Source organism: Cydia strobilella, chromosome 27 (assembly GCF_947568885.1).
Source record: "Cydia strobilella chromosome 27, ilCydStro3.1, whole genome shotgun sequence".
Lineage (NCBI taxonomy): Eukaryota > Metazoa > Arthropoda > Insecta > Lepidoptera > Tortricidae > Cydia > Cydia strobilella.
In genome coordinates this window covers 1,548,549-1,574,167 of record NC_086067.1, presented here as the reverse complement: position 1 = coordinate 1,574,167, position 25,619 = coordinate 1,548,549, and the positions used below count along the sequence as shown (strand labels likewise).

The window sequence follows — 25,619 nt, the reverse complement described above, 5'->3', positions numbered from 1 at the left end:
ATCGTTTCTCGAATTTTCCGCAATTTTCCTAGTTTCCGCAATACATGATTGGGTTGAGTAAAACGTTTTAATAATGAAAACACGTTGTTCCATCGTATAACGCTCCATAACAAATTTGCCGTCTACATACTGTAATTTTCATGCAACAAAATGGCGGCAAAAAAAAGTTGTATACCTCCAAGTTGGCCACCCTGTACTAAGCTTGTTAGTAGAACATGGAACAGCAGTTCAAACTGTGTTACTATTTCCCCTAGCTGACATACAACAACAACAACAATAACAACAAGAAATTGTTGATCCACCTATATTTTTGTGCCGAGCACTGGGTTATTTACATTAGAGTATAGAATACTACCGCATAGAGTTCTACCGCAATCGCCCCGCCAGAGACCTGAAGAAGTAATATCCGGTAGCTGCTTGTAGTATCTTGTAAACCCAGTACAGCCTGAAACAATACATAGGTATAATAAATTTAAACTTAATATGAAAATCTCCTACAAATTGGCCTAATCCGAGCTTTAGAGGCTTGTGTTCTGGTTAAAAGACGAAGATGTTATTTCTTTTACGCTTCCCTAACAGCATTTATACGTCATTATGATGTCAGCGACGTCATTATGACGCCACAATTACGTCATTATTAAGTCATTATGTATCACTACGTATCACTTTGTTACCATTATTAATCGCTGAACCAATTTAGATTTTCATAGAAATGGAGATTTATGGTAACACTTTCACACTATCATTGCAAAGTCTGTGTAGACGTAGCTTGGTCCGACTCTATATCTGTCTCACCTGTTAAGCTTGGTCCTGGCGTATGCGAGCGAATCAGCACTATCCTTAAATATAACCTTTCTAATCCCCATCATATAGGTTGCTATATATTGGTCCCAGTCTATCTCAGGCCATTGAGGAAAGTTGTCTCCGTCCGCCGCGGCGCTAGCGTCGAGATATAAAGCGGTTAGGTAGTTGTTCTATTACGAACTGAAATGATATATCTATCTCACCTGTTTAGCTTGGTCCTGGCGTGTGCGAGTGAATCAGCACTATCCTTCAATATAAACTTTCTAATCCCCATCATATAAGTGGCGATATACTGGTCCCAGTCTATCTCAGGCCAGTGAGGAAAGTTGTCTCCGTCCGCCGCGGCGCTAGCGTCGCGATGTAATGCGGTTAGGTAGGTGTTCTATTACGAACTGAAATGATATATCTATCTCACCTGTTTAGCTTGGTCCTGGCGTGTGCGAGTGAATCAGCACTATCCTTCAATATAAACTTTCTAATCCCCATCATATAAGTGGCGATATACTGGTCCCAGTCTATCTCAGGCCAGTGAGGAAAGTTGTCTCCGTCCGCCGCGGCGCTAGCGTCGCGATGCAAAGCGGTTAGTTGTTCGATGCCGAACTGCCATTCGTGGTTAGCGAAGTACTCGCCAGTGGCTGCGGCCATTTGGAAGCGGCGGGCTAGCTTCATCATTCTGGAAAGTAAAAGTGACCCGATTTTATTCATTTTCACTACACCAGGGGTCCGTTTCTCAAAAGCTTGTAACTTGTAATACAAGCGGGGACATTGACAGCTTTTGTTAGAAAGAGACTTTCACTTGTATTACAAGTTATAAGTTATACAAGCTTTAATAGTAAAGTTATAAGTTATACAAGCTATAAGTTACAAGCTTTTGAGAAACGGGCCCCAGGTCGTAAAAACTCTTTTTATACTTCAACTTAACCACACCTAAACCTTCCTCAAGAATCACTATTGATAGATGAAAACCGCATCCGTTCCGAAACCCGTTACGAAATCCGTTTATTAGTTTTAAGGCTTCCGTACCCAAAGGGTAAATAACGGGACCCTATTACTAAGACTCCGCTGTCCGTCTGTCCGTCTGTCTGTCTGTCACCAGGCTGTATCTCATGAACCGTGATAGCTAGACAGTAGAAATTTTCACAGATGATGTATTTCTGTTGCCGCTATAACAACAAACACTAAAAAGTACGGAACCCTCGGTGCGCGAGTCCGACTTGCACTTGGCCGGTTTTTTTATTTTATCGCTAACATACATACATACATATAGACAGATGCGGCGGGGACTTTGTTTTATAAGGTGTAATGATAATAAGTTGCAGTTTATGTACATAAACTGTAACTGTAAAAAGTACAAGAGTGGCAAAGTTTTCTGGCTGATATTTACAACGTTCATTTGGATTTGATTGTTTTTCACAGGAGCCACTTAAGCATTGCCGACCCTTGAGAACCCTAAATAACCGCTTCTTGAAGAATCCCATGTCGTAGCGCAAAGGAAATACCTCAGGAGGCAACTCATTCCACATTCTGCACGTTCTGGGAAGAAACGAGCGAGATGCTAGCTTATTCTTGGTGTACCATGTATCTAAGAAGTGAGGATGAGCTTTGCTTCTTTGGCTGGAGGTGCGGTGATAGAAACGAGACGATGGCACCAAATCAAAAAGTTCTTTTTACTGAAGTGTGCCAATAAAGAGTACCTATTCTTTCTATTTAACTATCTATGTCACTTACATAGCCTTCCGTCCCTGCGCGCGCAATAACACATCGTAGAGGAACGCAGGCAGCAGGTGACAGGTCACTTCCCAGAAGGTATTCAGAAAACGGGACTCCGTGAATGAGAAATTGGGGTACCACATCACATATCTGCAAAAAGAAATTGGGGTACCACATCACATATCTGCAAAAATAAATTGGGGTACCACATCACATATCAGCAAAAATAAATTGGGGTACCACATCACATATCTGCAAAAATAAATTGGGGTACCACATCACATATCTGCAAAAATAAATTGGGGTACCACATCACATATCTGCAAAAATAAATCGGGGTACCACATCACATATCTGCAAAAAAAAGGTGACAATCTCATTATAAGGCACTGATTATAAGGCCTGATAAGGCACTGGTCCTTCTGCATTTATTTTTAGTACCTAAGATAGTTATTTAAGTTTATTTTTAAGTCAACCGTAGTTATAAGTTTTAATTAATATGTACCATGTCTGAAATAAATGCATTAAAATATATTATATTTATATTATACAGGGTGGCCAAAAAATATGTGCATTCCCGTTGCCAGGGAGATTTTAGGATTATACTGAGCAACTTTTACTATGGGACCAACCCCGAAATCGCGAAATTTTTTTTGGGTGTTTCATACATTTTGGCTAGTCCATTTTCTATGGGAAGGTAAATTTTTTTTTCGCAATTTTGTGGTTGGTCCGCGATTGTTTTGACATTCTAACTAAACCTCCTCCTAACTAAATTGGTTGTTCAAAGCTTGCGCTAATGAATGTCCAATTTAGCTAGAATCCTAAATGGTTCAAGAATCACGGAGCGTGACTGTTCATAGGGCAATATCAGTTATGACATTCAGATTCATACTGCACCATAGCATTGGTGCAGTTTGCTAGACGCCCTTCAAGGTAGCTTACTTGTCGAATTCTCTCGTCTATTTAACACAGAGCCGGGTGAAAGTGCCCCACTGATAAAGCCAAAGATGTGTTTGGAGAACACTTGCCTCGAAAAGAGACGTTGATTATTTCTATACATTATTTAAGTTTCGTTTGGTGTTTTATGTCATCAATTGTCACTTGACAAGACATATCCCTTCATGGTTTCTTACTTGGTGGGGTTCTCTCTCGCCCATTTGACACAGAGCCGGGTGAATGCGCCCCACTGCAGCGGGCTGACGGAGCCTGACGTCACGTTGTATACTGGACAGCGTCCCGCCCTGGAACATAAAATAGAATATTAAGGTAAATAGGCATTAAAGTGATGTTTTCACTTCACAAATTTCGTAATAAACAAAGACATCTGTGCGCCTCTCTAAGGAACAAAAGGAACGAATGGAACCCGATGGTCGCGGAGAGCTGCAGCCCGCAGACTGCGTCGCTTCACCAACGCGTGCTTCCGTTGAAGCTTCTCGTTATGGAGCGAAACATGTCGAGCAATCTTCCCCGTTTAAAAAAAAAGCGTCCACTATCTTATAGAAATTTTGTTATTAAGAAGTATACGTATACTAACTTGTTCGTGCCCTGTCTCCAGGCAGCCAATATGCAGGCGTTGACCACCAGGTCAACCGGCACAAGATCAACCACGTATCGCTCCCGGCAGAACCCAGATCGGTACGTACCGCGAGGGATTTATAATATAAGTATAGTAAGTATACGTATACTGACTTGTTGGTGCCCTGTCTCCAGGCAGCCAATATGCAGGCGTTGACCACCAGTTCAACCGGCACCAGATCAACCACGTATCGCTCCCGGCAGAACCCAGATCGGTATGTGCCGCAGAAGATTTATAATATAAGTATAGTAAGTATACGTATACTGACTTGTTGGTGCCCTGTCTCCAGGCAGCCAATATGCAGGCGTTGACCACCAGGTCAACCGGCACAAGATCAACCACGTATCGCTCCCGGCAGAACCCAGATCGGTACGTACCGCGAGGGATTTATAATATAAGTATAGTAAGTATACGTATACTGACTTGTTGGTGCCCTGTCTCCAGGCAGCCAATATGCAGGCGTTGACCACCAGGTCAACCGGCACAAGATCAACCACGTATCGCTCCCGGCAGAAGCCAGATCGGTACGTGCCGCGGGAGATTTCCATTACGATTCCTGCAAAAACATATTTTGTTTAGTACCGTAAATTGGGGTGGGGGGTGAGATGGGTTTTTATAGCTACTGCTATATAAATAATGTATTCCAATTTAAAGTGGAGCTATAGTAATACTCATAATAAAAAAAAACGATCCAACAATCTTCCAAAATCACCTTTGTATGAAAACCCATCTGACCCCAATTACGAGGGACTACGGGGTGAGGTGGTTTTTCCTGTTTATCGTCAAAGTTATGAAATGGAACTACCCAAAATAAAATAAAAACTAAAATACAAACGTCCGGAACACTTATTATATACACCATTCAGTTTGCATATGTAAAAATAAAATGTTATCGAGGTTTGAATGTCAGTTTTGCTCCTACTCACCCCATTCTACGGTACTATAATACAAACAGCAACACTTAACTCTGTCCATCGGTGGCCTTATGCCTTAAAGGTTTACGAACTGTCTCAAAATATTTCATTTTGATTTCATTTCATTTATTCATTTCTATAACAATATGATATTGTGTTAAAAAGAACATTATGTTGTATTGCCGGTAGTTAAAAAAAACATTTTGTTTTTGCGAGTTACTATGATATTTCGGCATAGTTGGACAATGGACATGTCATCTTCACAGATTAACGGACTTCAGCACGTGCCAAAGCAGCCATTTCGTTTAAAATAGTTATTTACGATACAAGTGCGGAAAAGAGGAAATTCGAAACGAGTGGCGATAAATTAAAACACGACCGCAGGGAATGTTTAAAATCGACACGAGTTGCGAATTACCTATTCGCACGTGTATCGTACAACGTTTTACAGTACATATGGCCCTTTAAACTTTCGACATATGCACGAAAAGTGCTCTTTACGCACTAGTGCGAGAAAGTAGCACCATATGTACTGTAAAGCAACTATCGTGATAGCATTAAGGTTCACATCTATGTGACAGCTCATTCAGAGAACAATCAGGGTGGGTTTTTTTTGGAGATAACAAAACGTGTTATCTCCGAATGGACTGTTTTATGAATTTGAACCATATAAATAGAATGGTAAATTTGCTTTTTAAACGGGCTTGTTCCCGTTACTGAAGCAGCGTAACCACTGCATAAAGGAAACAATACCTTTTGTTTAACAAATTAAGGCCCCAAGCCCGAAAAATCATCTGAGATAATTTATATTATAAATAATAATGATTTTTAGGGTTCCGTACCCAAAGGGTAAAAACGGGACCCTATTACTAAGACTCCGCTGTCCGTCTGTCTGTCTGTCACCAGGCTGTATCTCATGAACCGTGATAGCTAGACAGTTGAAATTTTCACAGATGATTTATTTCTGTTGCCGCTATAACAACAAATACTAAAAAGTACGGAACCCTCGGTGCGCGTTTCCGACTCGCACTTGGCCGTCTTTTTTCTAATAGCTCTAATAGCCAGTTTTAGCCTGTAATAAACACCTACCCCTCATTGTAAATAATTAATGTCACAGAAGGTATTATTGATTGCGCCCAAAAGTACCTATAGTTAAACAACATTCAAATTCGGGTTCGAACTAAACTTAGGTTAGGTTATTTTTTTAAATTTATAATCATGAGGAAGGATGGATTTAACTTACCAGTGACGCCGTAGATATTGTCTATCCAGCCCGGGAAAGGCTCCTGCAGCGCTGCCGTCACTAGAAACATAATAAGTCTAACATTAGCACATTAGCACATTATAACAATAGTTATTTACGATACAAGTGCGGAAAAGAGGAAATTCGAAACGAGTGGCGATAAATTAAAGTTTTAAATCGACACGAGTTGCGAATTACCTTTTCACACGTGTATCGTACAACGTTTTACAGTACATAAATGGCCCTTTAAACTTTCGACATATGCACGAAAAGTGCTCTTTACGCACTAGTGCGAAAAAGTTGCACCATATATGTACTGTAAAGATATTTTGCCCTCACTAGCTCGGAAAGTTGTCGTTTATCCTTCAATACAAGCGGGGGAAAACGCGTTTTATCCACTAGTGGGGAAAGTTGTTTGACCTTGGATGGAGCTTGTTTAAGTAGCTTGACAAATAACAAAACGTAAAACGCTCATGATAATGGTTCGTTCGATATTAATTATCATTAAATAAATGGTTTGAGAATCTAATAAAAAATACCAAATTTAGCTTTATTTAATGATTTTAAGTCATAAACCATAAAATTCCATAAGAAACGTTTGTTTTTTTATAATGATGTTAAATATAATTCTGAACGCACAAGTTGAGTCGATGCAATTTCAAAACGCATCGTTGACAACAATTTTTTTACTTAAAACCTTTTCTCACCGACTCGCGTAAAAATACATAACTTCCAGAGTTTTCTGTTATAATATCGTAAAGTAATGAGTGATTCCAGTGATGAAGATGATCTAACGCCTGTGGATGTCGCACTTTCCTCGCTATAGTGAGGTGAAAAGTTTTGTGTTACACACGGGCGCAAATGTATTTTACTTCTCGTGTGTTGAACCACTCGCTACGCTCAGGATTCTATTTTAGAACCACTCGCTTCGCTCGTGGTTCACCTATAGAATCCTTTCGCTTGCTCGTGTTTCAATTCTACACTCGCGGGTAAAATACAACTTTGCACCCTTGTATAACAAATAACTATTTACAGATTGGGGAATTTTATTTAACCGTGGGCATCCACGGCAGCAAATACAATTTATCACGAAGATAAAGCAGAGGAACTAAATGTATGAGATTGTATAGGTATGTGGACGCTTTTAAATTATCGTTCACAATAAAATAAAATAATGTAAAGAATATGAGTGAGTCACACTGGAGTACTTAAATAGCTTCTAAACTATATAGCAAATTTTGCAGTGAAATGGTCTTTTACCATTATAAATTTTAGAAAAACAAACCGAAACAGTAATATGTATAATAAAAGTGTCAATTTTAATTCAACCCTCTAAAATATTCTTTTTCACCTCAGCAGCTCGAACAAGCCTACATTCGTCACTCTTCTTTCGTCAGTGAGGAAAGTGCGGCTTACCTCACTTCAGGGAGTGACTAAAGTGCGATTTTCCTCACTCCAGGGAGTGAAACAAAGTAGCTTTTTAATTTAGTGAAGGCCATGAACTGCCACTTCATACTTCAATTACAAATTCGTTTTTTTTCTCTGCATTATTGTGTGTAATTCGAAATACATTAATCTTTAATATGTTCTCACTGCTGAGATGAAAAATTATATGTGCAACACGAGAGCAGTTATTTTACATCTCGTATTTTTGAGTCCCTCGCTACGCTCAAGATTCTAACTTAGAATCGCTCGCTTCGCTCGTGATTCAATTATAGAATCTTTCGCTTTCTCGGGACTCAAAATAAAGTCAATATGTTGCACAAATAACTATTGCGTAATGAGATGTAAATATACTAATTAAAATACTCTGAATAACAGACGAGGCATTCTCTAATTAATATACACATTAAATGCAATATTGTTGCAACTATTTCCGCGAAGTACTTTCGTTTTGTATCATTCATTGTCATTGTTAGAGTCTGACCAAGCTAACTCTGCACATCATGCATGTTGTAACAAAAAAAAGTAATCGATAAATTCGATAAAAAAATTAATCGCGCTTGGCGCTTGTGAAAAAAATTAATCGCACTTGGCGCTTGTGAAAAAAAATTAATCGCGCTTGGCGCTTGTGAAAAAAATGTCACAATTTTTTTAAATGCGAATCGATGAAATAGATAAGCGAAAGGCCTCAAGAACATATTAAAAAACCGGACAAGTGCGAGTCGCACTCTCCCACCGAGTGTTCCGTACTTTTTAGTATTTATAACAACAAATTTTGTTGTTATAGCGGCAACAGATACGTCATCTGTGAAAATTTCAACTGTCTAGCTATTACGGTTCATGAGATACAGCCTGGTGACAGACGGACAGACGGACGGACACAGACAGACGGACAGAGGAGTCTTAGTAATAGGGTCCCGTTTTTACCCTTTGGGTACGGAACCCTAAAAATAACCTAACCTATATAACTTTAAAGTTTAGTTCGAACCCGAATTTGAATGTTGTTTAATGTAACTACTTTTGGGCGCAATCAATAATACCTTCTGTGACATTAATTATTTACAATGAGGGGTAGGTGTTTATTACAGGCTAAAACTGGCTATTAGAGAGCTATTAGAAAAAAAACGGGCAAGTGCGAGTCGGACTCGCCTACCGAGGGTTCCGTACGTTTTAGTATTTGTTGTTATAGCGGCAACAGAAATACATCATCTGTGAAAATTCCAACTGTCTAGCTATCACGGTTGATGAGATACAGCTTGGTGACAGACAGACGGACAGCGGAGTCTTAGTAATAGGGTCCCGTTTTTACCCTTTGGGTACGGAACCCTAAAAAGGGGATAGATATTAGGTACACAAGAACACACGTGTTTACGACGGTGTTTAAAATTCGACGATTTTAAGCTCAACCAGATCCCCTAGTGCAAATTTCATTCACGTACAAGTGCGTCAAGTGTCATTTTGTATGGGATTGCGCGCTGTTCAAGATCCCATACAAAAATAGATATACCGCAAACGCGAACGCACGTCACGCTATCGAATGATATTTGTGGTATTTTCTATAAAAAACGACCTTATTGTCGATGGCGCTTACGCCATTATTAACAATGCTCCGATATAAATACAATGCCGCGCGACGCTGTGCGGCGTAAGCGCCATCGACAATAAGGTCCCTTTTCATAGAAAACGCCCCATTTATACTAGGAGTTCTGGTTGAGCTTAAAATCGTTGAATTTTAGACATCCTCGTAAACACGTGTGTTCGTGTGTACCTATCTAGCCCCTTTTTTATTTGTTTCGGTACGGTCACAGACTTTATGTGTAGACCCATCTAGGGTCAAGCTAGTTTAGTTGTAAATACTAACGGTATGATGTGTCCAATGTAAAGTGAACCCTAAAAGGGTCCACAATTAAAAGTCCGTGACTAGTAAAAGAATTGTCATTCATGTCATGTGATTTTAAAACTACGTTTTGGATTGTAATGAAACTTTGCACATATAATGACATGTGTATCTAGGTCTGAAATTAGTTTATATAGCTCTAGTTTATAAAACAAACGAAATAGAGCAAATACACGTTTTGTATGAAAAACGTAAATTCGCTGTATTTTTTTAACTATGGTATCTACATAACATAAACTAATTTCAGATATAGATATACCTTATCCTATTGTAAGTACAAAGTTTCAGAGCAAACTAGCTAGTCGTTTTAAAATGAGAGCGGAACTACGTTTGTATGGAGAACCGAGCTTGCCGGAAACCCTTAATGTCGAGGCGAGCTCTTGAGTGGCGTTGATGCCCGCTAAAATATGGTTGGTGCAACTGACCCTTGGTCCGTTAAGGCGAAAAATCTCCTTATATGATCATGTTTTTCTAAGAGGCGTTGATATTCGTAGACGTGGAAAAAATATATGTAGTTCCTGACTATATTATCTTTAACAACATAGCGTCTGATACACGAATTATGACACTTCGCTCGATACAATTAATTCCCAAAGTCACCTCTAACTCGGACTTTTAATCCTACTTTACTCGGGTATTTATTATGTAATACTATAAACAAAAAATAATAAAAAAACAATCTTAACATAAATAGTAATTTCATAGCTTTAGAATTTCGATATTGTAAGGTAACGTTTTTAATATAAATATAAACCGACAAAATTCGATCAAAATTGACACTTGGCGCGTATGTTCTTTCCCGTTCTTTCTTGCGAAATGTGACAAAGACAGCGGCAAACCGATGGAATGGCCTTACCACACCTACATGAACCTTGGTACCTACATGAACTGGTAAACCAGAACTAGTTTTGTAAACACAGTTCTAGTAATCCAGTAACCCGACGTAACGATCGGAACTGCGTGTGCCCGATCACCAGTCGGTGGAACATTACAAGTTGCGCGCACGCAGGAAAGCGAAACACGTAAAAACGGAGAGCGATTTAGATTTATTGATGTATGTAGAGCGGCTACTAAGTGGATGGTTTAAAGAGGGCATAAAGAGGGTGGTGGGGTGATGTTGAATTTGTATGTACATAAACAGGTTTACATTAAGCAGACAAAATTAGATAAAAATAAATGAATATATTATGTGCAAAGGCGAAACAAGATAAAAATAAATGAATAAATTATGTATAGGCGATAGATAGATGTAAAAAAAAATAGCCACAACCGAATACAGAACCTCCTTCTATGAAATTGAAGTCGGTTAAAAAGCGAAATTATCCTTAAAACATACGTCGTCGTTTGGGATCTATTATTACGTACTTGCTCCAAAAACACTTTCGCTATAAAATCTAGTAGGATTATATAATTATTCAAAGAATCGCTTTATCATAAGAGCTTGTTCCAACCATAATATTATATATAGTATTTTTCATCAAAAGTTTAGTAGTTATGTAAACGCAATAAGAAGCACTTTATATTTGATAAGTGACTGTTTGTCCATGCATTCTTGGTTATTGTTGTAATATAACTTTAATGTATTGTAGGTAATTATAGGTTTGTAAAAACTCGATATGTAAATATTAAAATATATGCATGTTAGTAATAATCAAGTAGGTATAGCAACTGTTGAGAAATTTATTTACATACAAGATATATACAGTGGTACTACGTAAACGAAATTAATAACTAGCTTAAATCTAAAATAGGCCCTTGAGGCATTGTACCAAGGATGCTGGCGGCATTTCCCCGCTGTATCGCAATGCTGATACGTTGTGCGAGAAAGCCGCCAGCTCTTCGGTCACCAGTTACGTCAACCAGACGCTTCGCGATTTCTGCAAACAACTTATGCGCGCTGGGACCCCATGGACCTAGAGTTTCAACTCCAAATGGAACGAAATGATACTCTCTACCGAGGCTCTTATATTTATTACGTTTAGCAACTTAGTTGTAAGTAATACATATTTCTACGCCGATAGAGGCAGAATATGCCGCACTTATTGTAATTTGACCATCTTTGTACCATATTCTATGAAATAAACATTTGTATTTGTATTTAAATAAATTCGTGGTTAAAGTAGGTAAAAAACGTTTTGATAATTCTATTACTTCTTTTTTATTTTGTGCATATTTTTACTCATAAGTGTTGGCATATCAGTGGGCTTATTACCCGCCTAAATGTATATAGAAATAAAAATAAATAAAAGGGATCTCTTTCAGCTAACCTTTGAGAAAATGCGAAAGGATCAAACACTAAAGTGAAACCCCAAGTGAGTGAGTTGTGCCTTGTACTAACAATAATATGGATTTTTTATTCAAAATAAAAATATTGAATTGAATTGAATATTGAATTGGAAGACAATTTTTTGTTTATATAAATAAATAAATATTAAAATAGGACATTCTTATACAGATTGACTAAGTCCCACGGTAAGCCCAAGGAGGCTTGTGCTATGGGTACTCAGACAACTATATTTAGTATATATAAATACGTAAATACATAGAAAACGCCCATGACCCCTACATAACTCTTCAAACTGCTGGACTCATTTTTATCAAACATAGCTAACCACCGCAAATAAACTTCCACGTTAAAAAACGCATCGAAATCCGGCCATCGGTTTGAGAGCTACGATGCCATAGACGGACATTTACGTCAAACGCATAAAGGATGACTCACTTTAGACCGGGCCGTGTCCGGGCCGGAGCTTCCGGCGCTTCGTTTTCTATGGAAAGCATCACGTGATCACCTGTCATGTCATAGAAAAGTAAGCGCCGGAAGCTCCGGCCCGGACACGGCCCGGTCTAACGTGAGTCATCCTTAACACCCCTCTTTTTGCGTCGCGAGTTATAACCACCCTAATCGAAGGTAAGACAACAGTTGTGCTTTCCCGCGACATTCATAAAATAATCAGTGGACATATCGATCGACAAGATAAACTTATCATTTATTAAACCACGTGTTCCTTCGCAGACATGATACACTTAAGTAGGTCAAGTGCATGTCGGGCCACGCATAAAGGAGGGTTCCGTGCCTTCGGACGGAAAAGTCATATAAGCAAAATGGCGTACCTTCGCGTCCTTACGACGAATTGTTTTTATCTTCGTTAAATTCCGACGTTTCAGCTGAGTAGCACCAGCTGTGGTCACGGACCACAGATGATATACCACAGGTGAAATTAACACGCGGTAGACCCGTTCGTTTATACGAACGGGTCTACCGCGGCTCGGCTCGTATCTGCCACAGTTCAATTGTTCCATGTCTATTTACTTTTTGTGATTTAGTTAGCTTAGCTTTAGCTTAGTTATTACAGAATATTAGATATTTTATACCCATATTTTTTATTATCTGCTACTTTTGATGCTGATTGTACCTATAGCATTTTGCAAACCCTAGGCAAAGCTTTATATACTTAGTTATTTATTCAATTCTTAAATGAGGCGACCTACTCTAAAAACTTTATGGGTCACCCACAAACCGTTTACGCAGTAAAATGTGGGTGGTAATTTATTTTTAACCGACTTCAAAAATCAAAAGGAGGTTATCAATTTGGTTGTAAGATTTATTTTTAATGTTTGTTATCGTGAGGTCACGAATTTGTGAAATGTGGAATTTCTCAATCTTAGCTTGAGTACCTATTAGCAATATTAGCTTATACATAATTAGCTATTATACTTACCGATGGAAGGTCGCACGATGCAAACGGGTAACTCCTGATGACTGTGAACGATGGACTCAGCCAGCGCCTTCGTCAGTGTATACGTGTTAGGATGTTCACCCTGTCGGATAAGAAATCTTAATAAAATACTTGAAAACTGACTAAAGGATGACGCACACCTCACACCTCATACTAATAGTCGATATACTGGAGGCCCTTTCTTTTCATGGAGAAAACTGAACGACGAAGCTATCAAGTGGATTAATTCTCTGGAGTTTGATTTATGATTTCTCTGTATCTGTACAATATAATGCTATACGATTAAATAATAAATAAATAGTCCGGGTCCGGATCGAGGCTTTCGACAGTTAGTTTTCTATAACGAGTGATTGATGATCACGTGATGCTATCGGCTTAGACAAGATGACAACCGTACATCGACAAACGTCAAACTTACGGCTTGGCACCGACTTCAAACATATCAGTTGCGCATATAAAACGGATAATTATTTTATTTTAGCCTTTTTGAAGTATGTTTTAGTATAAAATGGCTAGTGATTATAGCCAAGGGACCTGACGAGTAAAATTTTAAATAGAAGTGTATTTTCTTAGTAATCAAGATAAAAGGATAATAGTAAACCCGCGTAATTGCCGTATCTTGCGTCGCAAGTTCCACGCGTTCCATTTTTTGTTTCCTTCTAATTTTCTGGCTCTACGCCCTTTCCTAAGGAAAGGTTGCACCACCGTTTTGAAAAAAAAAACCTCATTGCGCCAACTAAGCTGTGTAGTAGTCTGAAGATACATTCAGAAAGCCGCAATGGTTAGATTAAGATTGGGACTTCTTTGGATAGTGAATGTATATAAATATATGCAATACCTGTAGTGTCTGCGCCAGTTCTTTGACAGTGTGTTGCCGCAGCATTTTAGCACATCTCACTATATGGAGTTAGGGTCATAAAGTGACAGTTCAGGAAGGGGAATTACTGGTAGTACCTGTAGTGTCTGTGCCAGTACGTTCACAGTGTGCTGAGGTAGCATTTTGGCACACTTCACTATGGAATCAGGGTCGTAACGAGGAAGATAAGATAAACGACTGATGGTATACCTGTAGTGTCTGTGCCAGTACGTTCACAGTGTGCTGAGGTAGAATTTTGGCACACTTCACTATGGAATCAGGGTCATAACGAGGAAGATAAGATAAACGACTGATGGTATACCTGTAGTGTCTGTGACAGTACGTTCACAGTGTGCTGAGGTAGCGTTGGCACACTTCACTATGGAATCAGGGTCATAACGAGGAAGATAAGATAAACGACTGATGGTATACCTGTAGTGTCTGTGACAGTACGTTCACAGTGTGCTGAGGTAGCGTTGGCACACCTCACTATAGAATCAGGGTCATAACGAGGAAGATAAGATAAACGACTGATGGTATACCTGTAGTGTCTGTGCCAGTACGTTCACAGTGTGCTGAGGCAGCATTTTGGCACACCTCACTATGGAATCAGGATCGTATGGTGGAGGATAAACGCGCTCATCGATGCTCGGCTGCGGTGCATTGCTGTAGGCTGTTGATACGTGCACCAGCGCCTGCACATAAACAATATTATTATACTAATCCTGTCTCTTTCACGCAAAGCTGAACTACGACATTACTAAAGGAAAAGCTTTATAAAAAGAGCTTAATGATAAGGGTAACCCTTATTAAGGGGCTAGCCTTATTTTTGGCTAAGCTTTTCGTTAAGGGGTAGTCAAAGGGGTATGAATGGGCTTGCAGTTCAAATGGGAAAGTCTTTCAATGTGTTAGCCGTGTTCAGGGACGCCCATTGAAAGGCTTTTATCGCGGAAAGGGTTGTCCGGTCCCTGGACAAAAGTAACACTGTCTTCTCGGCGACACCTACATCTTGCATGTCTCCTCTTTGGCGTCTTAAACAATAAATCTCCGGAATATCTCTTTTCCAAGATTAACATTTCAAAATTTCACAACCGTCATGACACTAGGTCAACTCGGCGTTGTCTCTTAGAAATGTACCCTCATAGAACGATTGCATTTACCGGTTGTTTCCGATATCTCGCGACCAAATGCTGGAATGATATCCCTCCACCTGTAAGACGGCTCAAAAATAAGCAAACTTTTAAACACCAGTTTAAAAAGATACTGCTTGAGAAACAAAAAACAGGGATACCATACGGCATTTTGGTTGCTGATTTCAGGATCTAATCGGTATTGCTATGAGATCTTGTACCGAACCTTTCGCGCTTTCTCACTCTTATTTTATGGCCACTTCTATTTTTATTTCTATGTTTATGCTTATTTTCTGTTTTATTATGTATTTTATTTCAGAACTTTCTAACACCACTCAACTACACACTTTTTACAGTACCATATACTTATCACCGTCATATTTACCTAACTGTAACGTGATCTGGGTTCCGGCAGAATATCAGTGCTTCGCTCAATAGAGTAGAGCGTATAGCTGAGTCGGAACCTTTTTGTTGTTGCTGCAATGCACACAGCGTACAGCTAACCACTAAAAACTAATTTTTCGTGTTTAAGTAAAAAATTTTTTGTTAATTTAATTTAGTTTTAGTTTTGTTCTGACTGCAATGTACCTACATATACTTTACACTAAAATTGTGTGTTTTACGGCATCCAAATAAACGTTTTATCTATCTATCTATCTAACAACAGAAGCTCAAATAAGTAAGAAGTTTGAACTTGGAACTCAAACCTAGGCATCATAATATTCTTATAGGACCTACCTTGAGCTTGGGCATGTCTTGAGCCAGCGTGAGCAGCGATGCAGTGCCTTGAACGTTCAGTGCCGTCGCTGCATGTAGCGGCTCCGTGAACCTGCACACACAATTTTTTAACATGGAAACCGTCATGGACAGGGCTTAAACTCAACCACTCATGATTTTATGTTCCAAACGTATCTTCCCTGACGTTGTCAACTAACTTTATACTGTATTAGAGTTCGAAACCAGGATATTATAGCATAGCCATGCGGCACTACTGATTTGCGAACATGATGGTTAGAATCTGACAGTACCCGCAGAAGTGACATCACTGTAACCTCAGCAAGCAGAACCTTCTACTTAAGCCCCATCCCAAGTTCTGGAGTGGAGACATCTCCAGTGATCGGAGACATTATGTAGCAACTGACCTAGGGCCCGTTTCTCAAAAGCTTGTGACTTGTAATACGAGTGGATGTCCCTTTCTAACAAAAGCTGTCAAAAAGTGACATCCGCTTGTATTACAAGTTACAAGCTTTTGAGAAACGGGCCCCTGATAGTGGCTCTCGATCGACAACTGATAATAGATATCATACTATGGTCACTGTTGTCACATGTTACTGACCTGACAGTCGCCGCAGAATGGAACAACACTGTGACTTCAGCTAACAGTGCCTTCTGCTCAAGGCCAACCCCGAGTCCTGGAGCGGAGACATCGCCAGCGATCGGAGAGAGCTTGCTCAGCCGCTCCGGCCAGCGGGTACGGATGCGGTCGAAGGCCTGAATAGAAGAATTTGTTTCTTTTTTTTATGATATCGGGGATTTTAGAGTCAATTATACATTTCTGGTACGGTTTAAGGATGACTCACATTACACCGGGCCGGGCCGGTGCCGAGCCGTCCGCGTCATTTTCTATGACGGCTGATTGGTGATCACGTGATGCTTTCCATAGAAAACGAAGCGCCGGAAGCTCCGGCCCGGCCCCTGCCCGGTCTAGCGTGAGTTATCCTTTATTTATCATTGGATAAGCAATTGCAATTGCAAAGTGTGGCACTGCCACGATGTTTTCCTAGAAATTTGACGTTTGGTACTACTTCACTTTAAGAAGTCTGTTAGGAGTTAGTTTGGTAATTTAACATATTCAATGCCAGCGACCCGTTAGGCGGGATCTCCATTTGTTGACGCTTTTCGCTACAAAACTTTTATCGGCTATAACCATAGCGTGTAGCAATAGTGAAGGTTGAAGTATCCATATATGTTCATAAATTATTATTGTTTTTAACAAGAAAAAAGCCTCTGCGAACTATGTTGTTGAAGAAGATTAACGCTCTTACGGTAGATGTCGCTACGGTAGATTCGCTGGTAGTTGACAGGCCGTGAGTTCAAGTCTCACCCAAGGCTGTAATTTTTCCACATTTAAATGTATTCTAAGCTAAATATGTATCTGATGGTCTGAAATAAACATTTTTTAATGGATGCATGTTTTAAATACCTGATTCTTGAGGAGTTCCTTGTACCGCTGCTCGACCGTGAGTCCTCTCTTGGGTCGCAGTAACAGATAGATGGTATTGATTCCGGGGCAGGAGCGCAGGAGTTTCTCCAGGAGCGCCTAAATCACGAAACAAATAATCAATGTCTACTCTAACAAAGTGGGAGAAAGAAGTTTTTAGAAATAACCCAAAAGTTGATGGATTTTCGAAAAAAAAAGTAACTGGTACACTTTTAAGTGAAAAGTGAAAAAGCTTTTAAACGAAAATCCCCTGAGTTGATTCGGCTAGGAGGTCGAGGTGTTCTACCTTAGGGATGGCCAGGGGGCGCCACAAGCCCTCAGGAAATTGTCATAACTCATAACTATACTTGGAAATTTCGATCCATGCCACCGTGACCCGTGACTAATTTTATTGGCCTAGCGGTTCAGGCATCTGTCGCGTAAGAGGAGGACGCTGGTTTGATTCCAGCCTTGGACACTGGATATATGGGTTTATGACATTTATTTCGGTACCTATGTAACTTAAGGTGAAAGTCTTACCTTGCCAAGAAAGCCCGTACCACCAGTAACCAGTAGCACAGCGCCGTCATAGTAGTCGGCTATGCCTTCAGCCTCACCAGCGCGCAGTTCTGGCAACTCTTGAACGTTCAGGTTGGGTGTGTGCACATCGTTGCCGTTAGTTTCGCTCTTGCTGCAATGTTATAACTGTTATAATCAGAGCTAATATGATTGCACGCAGATTTGCTCGGTGCTCAAAGGAAAGTAAAGTGACATTGTTCAGAGCTTTTTGCACGACATTTTACACCTGCAGTCTGTGGCGAAAGTTCACCTTGAAGTCGTATAAGGCCCTACAAGTACAATATAATAACGCGTTTAGGGCGCTGATGGGGCTGCCGCGATATTGCAGCGCGTCAGGGATGTTTGCGGAGGCGCATGTGGCGTGTTTTAAAGCTACTATGCGCCTGCGAGCCGCGTCCCTGGTGCGACGCGTCCGCGCCAGCTCCAACAGCGTCCTAGAAATGATTGCGGACAAGTTTTGTCCGTATATCACATTTTGCTGCGGACTTCATACGCCCGGCGGCACTGTGGTAAACACATTGAGAAATAGATGAAGGGTGTCAATGTGTTTACCACAGTTACCTACCTTTATGTAATTTTTGTAGTTTGTTTGTTTAATGTTTGTGTTTTGTTTAATGCTTGTGTTTTTGTTTAATGTTTGTATAATGTACTTATGAGTCACATCAGATACTCGAATTAAATGAATTTTAATTTTAATTTTAATTTTAATAAGCGGGTTGACACAGATTTTAAAACAAGTATTGAAAAATAAAATAAACTAGAGATCATTAGCCTAGCATTAGATCGTTTCTTTATACCTAAGAGGTCCTAGCAAATATTGAAGTTATGTTTGTAAATAGATAGAAAATATTCGCACTTAAACTATCGTGAGACATATTACAAAATATTTATCAGTACGGTGTGCACGACGTACAACCGCCGCGGACACTCGTGCCGGAGGATGGATTCCCAAAGAATCCGAAACATGTCGCCAAAAGCGACTAAAAATAATAGTGAGTAAAAACCGTATAGATAGAAAATATATTAAAAATAACTATTACATTAAAAATTTTAAAAACCATGGCAAAAATGCCTTACATCAATTTTTAAAAGAGCTGATAATCTTCAAACTGCTGGATCGATTTCTATCAAACATACCTCAGAACCGTCGCAAGGAAACTCGCTATGACGTAAAAAAACCCTCTTTATGCTTCGGGAGTTAAAAAACCCGAAGCTGATTTTTCAATCCCTACAAAGTGATATTGATATCCCACTTGACATAGTATGTGGATTTTCATATTTTCTCGTCGGGGCACCAGTTTTTATAAATTTTTCGATTCAAAAAAAAAGTCGTGTAGCAGGTGCTTAAGCAAAATAAATTGGGTGCCATTTCTAAAGGCCCCTCCAGACTATGTGCGTGAATCGCGGCGCGACTTCTAGTTTAACTGCTAGTTATCTGTGGCATCATAAGTGATTTGGCTATTTTTCCATTTTGTTTTGGTGTAAAACCGTAAAATATAGCCGCTTAAAGGATGACTCACGTTAGACCGGGCCGTGACCGGGCCGGAGCTTCCGGCGCTTACTTTTCTATGACATGACAGGTGATCACGTGATGCTTTCCATAGAAAACGAAGCGCCGGAAGCTCCGGCCCGGTCACGGCCCGGTCTAACGTGAGTCATACTTTATATAATATAATTATTATTTATCTTGCCACATATGAGTCAAAATAGTGTGTAATGTGAAGTCTTGGGAGTTCGCGCTTCGCGCCTCCTTTAACGCGGGCTAATAAACAGACAAAAAACGGGGAACTAAGCGCGAAGGCGTTAATAATCTGCGAAATCGACGCCACACTTACGTTCGCGACTTAGCGCCGTGACTCCCGCATGAGTGTGGAGGGCCCTTCAGAAGGGGCACCAAAATTTGAAGATCGAATGTGTAACCTTTGGTATCTTGTGTGTCAATTTGAGCAAAACTTCCACAATAATGTTCCAAATAGCGTGACGAAATAACTCACGTGTCGTCCATCTTGATATCTGCGACAGCGGCCATCGCAGGGGATGATATTTAGCTTCCTCTTAATTAACTCTGCAACAAAGATAATAAAAAGTATTATAAAATAGTATTTTATACAATCGTGATATAATAAAGAGCTTTTCAGTCGAGTACCGTGTTTAGGCAACGATGCTTGCTGAGTTGCCTAAGTGAGGTACGAGATTGAAAAGCTTGATTATAAAGCTTTTTGTGACCCGAACAAGCGTAAGATTTCAAAATTGACCCACGAGCGACACGAGCGTAACGAGTGCTTCGAAGTATTGGAATCTTGGACGTTGAGAGGTTTTCGAGCCCCGAGAGTTAAACATATATACCTACTTTGCTGCCGAATTAAATTTCTTTATTTGAGACAACATATCACCAAAGCTTTTCACCCCAAGCGAAGAAAATAACCGTGAGTCAAATACTTAACAGTCATTTTCATATCGACCTCATTAACAATGAAATACTTTGTACTACATACGTTCGCACCACGTTTGTAACTGTACGCATCATTTCTTTGCCAATGAGTTAGTGGTGCGTGAACTTATACGAACATCGAAACATTGGGTTAGGTAACATCAGCCGGCTCTTACGTCACCCCTAGTGTAAATTTCATTTGATAGCGTGACGTGACGTAGGCTTTTGGTGTCATTTTGCATGGGATTTTGGGTTTCCAAAACGTCCCGCTTGGCGCGCTGTTCAAAATCCCATACAAAAATAAACATAATAACGCAAACGCTAGGGGTTCAGTTCGGTGAAGTTACTATGTTTACGAAACGTATTATTGATATTAGCGTTCCTTCTATTGTTTCCTTGAGCCATAGAGTAACTTATACTAGAGCGGTACTGTCATAGTAAATTTTAACCCCAGTAAATTCACTGCCATCTGTCGACACACTTTAAAACTAAATATGAAGATTTATAAAAATACGATAAAATGTATTTAAATATGAATAAATGATTTTTTTATTTGCATTAATTATTTTTATATGATTTTGACCCATGTTCTTTCACTGATATGCGATAAAATTATAAATAACAAATGAAACCGTCAACGCCCTCTATACGAGAGTAGGCCAAAACTAGTGGCGCCATCTGGTCGAGAATCAAATTTTCGTAATTTTCGAGGCACGTTTTTTCCTTAGACTGTATCCATCTATTACGGAGTTATATCTATCTTTGCTTGAGCCATCATTAAATTATAAGGTCATACACAGTAATTAGGGTCACTCGTGTAATACGGCCGCACTCAAAGTTAAAGAAGGGGTTAACCAAAGAGTAAAGTAAGTATAATGGTTAACCCTTAATTTTGTAATGTTCGTCAGAACGAACCATATAACTTTTGACTCTCTTTTGTATTTTTTTTTTTCTAACCAGAACCATTACGACTATAAAAAGTTTCTACTTGTTATCAATATCAGTATGTTATAATTAATGGAACTATTAGGTCTTATTGTATATCTGCAAGTTTAACCCTTAAATGCATGATTTTTTGTATAACTTTTTAATAAATTGAAATAGATGTGTCATGCTGTATAAAAGTAATAAATGTGATTTTGGATAGCTGCATATTGAGCCACGGACCATCAAATATACGATGCATATATACATCATTATGCATTTAAGGGTTAAACTTATCTGTATGTGACTGATTGTTTCCTAAATAAAAAAATAAAAAAAAGGCATGATGAGTTAATGCCAAATTTTGAAATCCCTTTTAATATAAAAAATCCCTTTCCCTATCCCTTTTATATATATCCTTAAAGGGATAAGTTCGCCTTTGTACTGCCTATTTCTGTGCCATATTTGTGTTCTATGTCTTTGTACAATAAAGAGTTTATACATACATACATACAATATATTACTAGCGACCCGCCCCGTCTTCGCACGGATAGTTCAACTAATTTACACAAAACCTTCACAAATTTTACATATTATACCTTCCGCATGAATCACTCTATCTATTAAAAAAAACGCATCAAAATCCGTTGCCTAGTTTTAAAGCATACATAGGGACAGACATACATACAGAGCGGAAAACGACTTTGTTTTATACTATTTTTTTAATTTTTTTTTTTTTTTTAATATTATAGGACATTCTTACACAGATTGACCAAGTCCCACGGTAAGCCCAAGGAGGCTTGTGTTATGGGTACTCAGACAACGATATATATAATATATAAATACTTAAATACAAGAAAACACCCATGACTCGGGAACAAATATCTGTGCTCATCACACAAATAAATGCCCTTTACCGGGATTCGAACCCAGGACCATCGGCTTCACAGGCAGGGTAACTACCCACTAGGCCAGACCGGTCGTCTATGTACTATGTAGTGATACAAGGATTTTTTTTGCAGAAAATGAAACTTCTTTAGTACACAACCAAAAGACAATCTTGTAAGTTTTGGCGTGACTGAAGGGTTTGCAGTTTTTTTGCTGAAAGCAAACCTCCGGCCGAAATATGAATTTTAATTATTTACGCGGAAAGCTGCCGAAACTTCACCGAAACTTTGGTCGGACAACTAACAAGGATTCACTGATTTATTTTAAAATTAAATATAATCAAATATAATATATGGTATATCCAATACAAGCCTTCTTGAGCTTACCGTGGGACTTAGCCAATTTGTGTAAGAATGTCCCTATAATATTTATTTATTTTATTTTATTTATTTTTGCGGTGGGAGGGTGAATAGCATGTAATACGCAAGTAGGTATAACGGGTTGGCCCTTAGTGATTACCACGTTAATAAATATTATTGGCGAAACGGCTGGTGGATGAAACCGGGGATAAGAGAGCTGGCAGCTTCCTCGCCCAACGCTTGAGCATAGCGATCCAGCGAGGAAATGCTGCCAGCATGCCATGGGGGCCCATTTTAGATTTTTAGTTTTATAGTAGTTTTAGTTTAGTTAACTGTAGTTTAATTTTTACTGTAAGGCTTTATTTTTTATTTTTTTACATTGGACATTATATTCTGATGTAATATTAAGTGCATTAGCAGTCATAATTATTTTTGTTAATTTAATAGTTTAATTAAAATACAGAATCCTCGGCTCCATAGCAAAGGATCTAAATTGTATTTAATATTTTAGTTTAATTTAGTGAGGTTTAGTTTTATAAATAACTCTTTTTTATCATTCTTTTACAATATAACTGCCTGTGTATAATGTTTATTTTTTATTTATTTATTAAGAAACACATAGTCATTTATTAACATGAAACAGTAAATTAAGCAGCAGTAAATAGACCTATAGTTTCCTTAAATCGGTTAAGTTAAGATTAGATTAGATTAGATTAGATTAGGTATTTATTCTCATAATATGAAATTTCATTATGCTAGACTAATCTACATGAATTTATATTTAGTTTTAGATATTTAGTTAAGTAAATCATATTTTTATTTTAATAATAAAAAAATATGTAAAGAAAATATTATTTGCTAATCACAGGCGCTCTATCGCTAAAAAGTGATCTCTACCTAACAAAAAAAATAGACATATTCATTTTCCATATTAAAGGGACTTCTTATAAAAAAAAGTAACTCACCAAGAATAAAGGGAAGCAGTTACAGTTGCTGTCTAGTTGGTCATCGCGTGCGCTGGTCGCGGCGGCCGGGCTTTCACTGCGGGTCACGTAATAGCGCGTTTACCTCACGACGTGGGGGTTCGCGGGAAAACGCCGCGTCTAAACTCTCAATTTTTAACTTTAAATTTTTAATCTAATTTTTAAAAACTGTAATAGATGTCATATATTAAAGAAAAAGTGACGAAGCCCTCCAGTGGTGAAGGCCGGATTCGAACCGGCGTCTTTAGCTATCGCGGCTAACGCCATGAACCCCTAGGCCACCCCGCCACGGCGGTGCCCGTCCGAATTTCTCGACTATATGCCATCTTAGCAAGACTAGGCGTCTTTGACATCTATTACAGTTTTTAATTTATATATAGTAGTGTGACTACTTAAAACAACACAAATCAAAATATTTAATAAAATAATTTAATTTGTTCCCAAACTTGGTCTAATTTTTAAATTTAAATTTTGGATGTTTTAATTTTTAACGTTTTATTTTAATTTTTGTTTTTAATTTAAGTTTTATTAACATAATTTATTGATATTTGACATAAACTGTAATAATTTTTTAAGCATGAATATTTAATTTTAATGAATTAAGATATTAGTAATCATTGTACACACATACAATCTCTAGATTAAAGTATACGCCGTGCCATACCAGGGCCCATGTGAGACCAACTATTATGTAACACCTGTGTACCTACCATGGATGCAATAAATATATGAGTATGAGTATGAGTAAATGGTAGTTGAAGAAATACTTGTTAGTTTTAAGGAAAACGTATTTTTTTTGTTATTAGTACTGAAATTCCTACCTACTGAAGTAGACTGCCGAGTTCTCGTCACTGTCCCAGTCCCAGTATTTACATTAATGTCATCGTTAAACTTTTGTCATTGCCAATAGAAATAATTATATTTCCTGGACTCTTTATTGGTTGTATAATGGGTGTTAGGTTATTCAAAAGGCTATATATATAGGTATGTCATGAGGGCTCAAACAAAAGCATTTTTTTCTAAATTATAATATTGAATTAGTTTTACATAATTTTTAATAGGTATTAAAAGATTTAGGGGGTTCGTTTTTCTCAAAAATTGCTCGGTAATATAAAATACTGAAGTAGTATTCCTTTGAATATATAATAATCATCAAATTTTAAACTTGGCCAAAATTTCGTAGTCATGTCATGACAATCCTCAGTGGCGCCCTCAATATATATAAGTACTCACTCTTTCTTTTTCTTTTTTTCTTTTTTTTTCTTTCTTTTTTTCTTTTTATACTTTTTCTTTTTCTTTTCGCACTTTGACTCGCGTCGTGTCCGTCCGCAACGCGCGCCCGTATGTCTTGTCGCTAGTGATACTGATAGTCAAACTCACGTAATTTTTATCAGCGATCGGAGGCAAAAGCGGTCAAGTGCAGCCCTTTGACCTGACTTTTGACCGCCCATTTCACCGGGGATAGTGAAAGAATCAACTTAATCCTACCAGGAAGATAACCCTTCAGATGGTCCTGAGTTATGAACGTTAAATATCTCTTTAAGTATTCGTGTTTCGTGTTGGTATAGTTAACGCTATCTCTACTGAGCTCGTTCACTTACGTACTAACAATGGCATTCTGTTAAACAAAAGCCATTATTTATTTTGTGTGAGCGCGTGCTGGCCTTTGTGCCTAAGGCTCACACACAATGGCCACGCGCTCAGGCACAAAGGCCACGCGCTCACAAAAAAGAAATAATGGCTTTTGTTTAACAGAATGCCATTGTTAGTACAGGTAAGTGAACGAGCTCAGTAGAGATAGCGTTAACTATACCTATGTCTATTTATTTCTGTCTATGTATTTGTGTAATACTCAAATAAAAGTACTAATACTCAAGTCATATATTAAATAAATCACATTTAGAAACGGGTCTATCGCGAATTTATTTTGTTACCTTTATTT

At 38.6% G+C, this 25,619-nt stretch overlaps 1 protein-coding gene across 1 annotated transcript; it reads right to left on the bottom strand.

Annotated features, from left to right (window-relative positions):
• Window positions 1-366: 366 nt before the first annotated feature.
• Window positions 367-23,795, bottom strand: LOC134753663 (putative fatty acyl-CoA reductase CG5065). Its single transcript, XM_063689605.1, has 14 exons — window positions 23,660-23,795; window positions 20,087-20,157; window positions 18,054-18,204; window positions 17,517-17,633; window positions 16,650-16,804; window positions 16,052-16,142; window positions 14,726-14,878; window positions 13,310-13,409; window positions 6,248-6,307; window positions 4,514-4,646; window positions 3,648-3,755; window positions 2,533-2,664; window positions 1,220-1,477; window positions 367-445 (listed from the first exon to the last, which is right to left on the bottom strand). Exons 2-14 carry the CDS (start codon window positions 20,119-20,121, stop codon window positions 367-369), a joined length of 1,572 nt encoding a protein of 523 aa, XP_063545675.1. The 5' UTR covers window positions 20,122-20,157; window positions 23,660-23,795.
• Between the last annotated feature and the right edge of the window lie 1,824 nt (window positions 23,796-25,619).